The sequence below is a fragment of the Arachis ipaensis genome, chromosome B04 (assembly GCF_000816755.2).
Source record: "Arachis ipaensis cultivar K30076 chromosome B04, Araip1.1, whole genome shotgun sequence".
Classification (NCBI taxonomy): domain Eukaryota; kingdom Viridiplantae; phylum Streptophyta; class Magnoliopsida; order Fabales; family Fabaceae; genus Arachis; species Arachis ipaensis.
The window spans coordinates 41,331,242-41,333,668 of record NC_029788.2 but is presented as its reverse complement, the minus strand read 5'-3'; the positions used below and the strand labels follow the sequence as shown (position 1 = coordinate 41,333,668).

Sequence of the window (2,427 nt, the reverse complement as noted above, 5' to 3'; positions counted from 1 at the left end):
TTTGGATTGTCCTCCATATGTACAAATTTGAATTTTGTGGGGTTTCTTTCCAAAATCTTCGAGGAGGGTTCTTTGTGGTGGGGTTAGAGGGGTTTCGAATGTTGCTTGTAATTCGAAATAGTTGAATTCAAATTCTATATATAGGCCTATTATAAGTAAATCGACTTCATTAGTTTCGATTTACCATGGACTCTCAACGGCAATAAATCGAAGCCATTAGATTCAATTTAGTGAGGGTGACAAATTGAAACAGTTTGTTTTGATTTACTATGGGCGAAATTCGAATCAATACCAGCCTACTGTAAATCGACTTCAACGGATTCGATTTATCAAGAGGGAACTAAATTGGCCATATAAATCGAAACTTATTCATTCGATTTACTGTTAGTTACCCTAATTCGAATTCTTTGAATTTGATTTATGTTTGAACTACAAAATCAAATAATTTGAATCAAATAGATTCAATTTAGTACTAACAATCCTAATTCGAATTCGATAAATTTGATTTACATTAGAATATGAAACGAAATAATTACGTAATATTTTTAAATTTAAAGAATACACGTAAAATTAGAGTTATTTTAGTTTATCAAAGTGAATTATCTAAAAAAAAGCAGCCACCAACAATTACATTCATATATATCTGGTATTTATACAAAAAATTTATTATATTAATATAGAATAATTTAATTATTTTATTGATTGATTTTTGTTAAAAAAATATATAAAAGGTTTTGGTTATATATAAAAAAACTTGTGAAAATTCTGCAGTCGAACAATTTTCCAAGACATGTTGACCATAATATATCTACATAAACATATCCACGACACAGTAAACTTTATTTTATTTTATTTAAAAAAAAAAGAAGAATATAAATTTAGTTTGGCTAAATACATTTAAAAGAAAAAGATAGACAATAAGTTTAGGAGAAAACTAAATGAGCTGGCATCAGCAACTTAGGACATGAGTCATGAAACTTTCATTTTCTTCAATTGTTGGAAGATCAAAAACTAGAATCATGACCCTTTTTCCTTTTTGTATTATCTTCTGGGCACGAAATGAAAGCTACGCATTAAAATCCCAAAGTGGTTTCCACATTTCCCATTCCACACTCAAGAGAGCAACACCCACAAAGAAAGCAAGAAAGACATTGTTCTGATCTGAACCACCCCCACATTACTATTACTCTTATTATTAATTTATTATTAGTTTATTACTATATTATAATCTAACCTCCTTCACGCACCTGCACTATACCGTCACACAAAAAGTCTCAATAATAATAAGGGTTTAAATTAAAAAAAATTGTTTTAACATTTATATTGTTTTATTCTACTTTATTGTGTTGAATTTTTGCTTTAAAAAAAATAATTAAATAAAGATAAATAGAAAAAAAAAAAGCAAGAAGGTGCATGCTAGGCCTATCGCTCTCAATCAAACATCAAAAACAAATATACTTTTGTTTTCTCAATTCTCATCAAACAAAAACTGCATAATTGCGAAGGCATTGTTGTTGTATTCCCAGCCTAGCTAGCAAGCTTGCCAGCCAAACCCACGTGCCGTATAGTCTTTCTTTCTTTCTCTGACCACCCAAAACGCCGCCGTTTCATTGCTAGCCCTTGCCCTTCCTCTGTCTCTCCACCCTCTGGATTTTAATTATCTCGAAGGGTAGAGAGAGAAGAAAGAAAAAGAAAAAAAAAAAGAAACTAAAGAGAAAAAGAGATAGAGAGAGGTGCGAGTTTTGTGATGTAGAGAGAAAGAGAGGTTTTTGAATTCCCAAAAATTAAATGCACGCGTATAACAGGCTACCGAGCAGTGGCCACTCATCGCCGTCGCCGCCGCCGTCACCACTGCGATCACCAAGGCTCCGACACGGTAGGTCCAAAACAGGAAGGTTTTCTCCGGGACACCCTGGCGCCGGCGGAGGGGTTGGCCGGACCGCCGCGCAGCGCCTTGCGTGGTCGTTTCTTTCGCTGCTTTTGCGGCGGCAAGGGGTTTTCCTTTTCGCGCCGTTAATCTACATCTCAGGGATGCTTCTCTACATGGGCTCCGCCTCATTCGACGTCGTTCCGGTCATCAAGCACCGCCCTGCGCCAGGCTCCGTTTACCGTAGCCCTCAGCTCTACGCCAGGCTTCGCCCTGAGATGGATGCTGATAATTCTTCTGCAGATGCGGTTAGTGTTTGTTACCCTTGCTCGGATTCAATTTGTTTTGCGCATTCAATGGATTTCAAATCTGTACTGGAGTTTTCTTATTTCTGGATGGGATTTGTTGTTTGTTAAGTTGTGATTTGCTTTTGGTATTGAGAGATGGAATATGTGTGTTGTGTTTTATGGAATTAGAGAATTTGGAGAGTAGGAAGATGGAAACGGAGATAGTGATGCATTATTATAATGCTTTGTTTTTTGATATTTTGGATGTTGAAC

The 2,427-nt window shown here is 35.6% G+C and overlaps 1 protein-coding gene across 1 annotated transcript in view; it reads left to right on the top strand.

Annotated features, from left to right (window-relative positions):
- Positions 1,409–2,427, top strand: part of LOC107639256 (uncharacterized protein At1g04910) — a 6,590-nt gene continuing 5,571 nt past the window's right edge. The window contains exon 1 of the mRNA XM_016342735.2: positions 1,409–2,175. Within this exon, the coding sequence (XP_016198221.1) occupies positions 1,789–2,175 (387 nt within the window). The 5' untranslated portion in view covers positions 1,409–1,788. The remainder of the gene's footprint in view (positions 2,176–2,427) is intronic.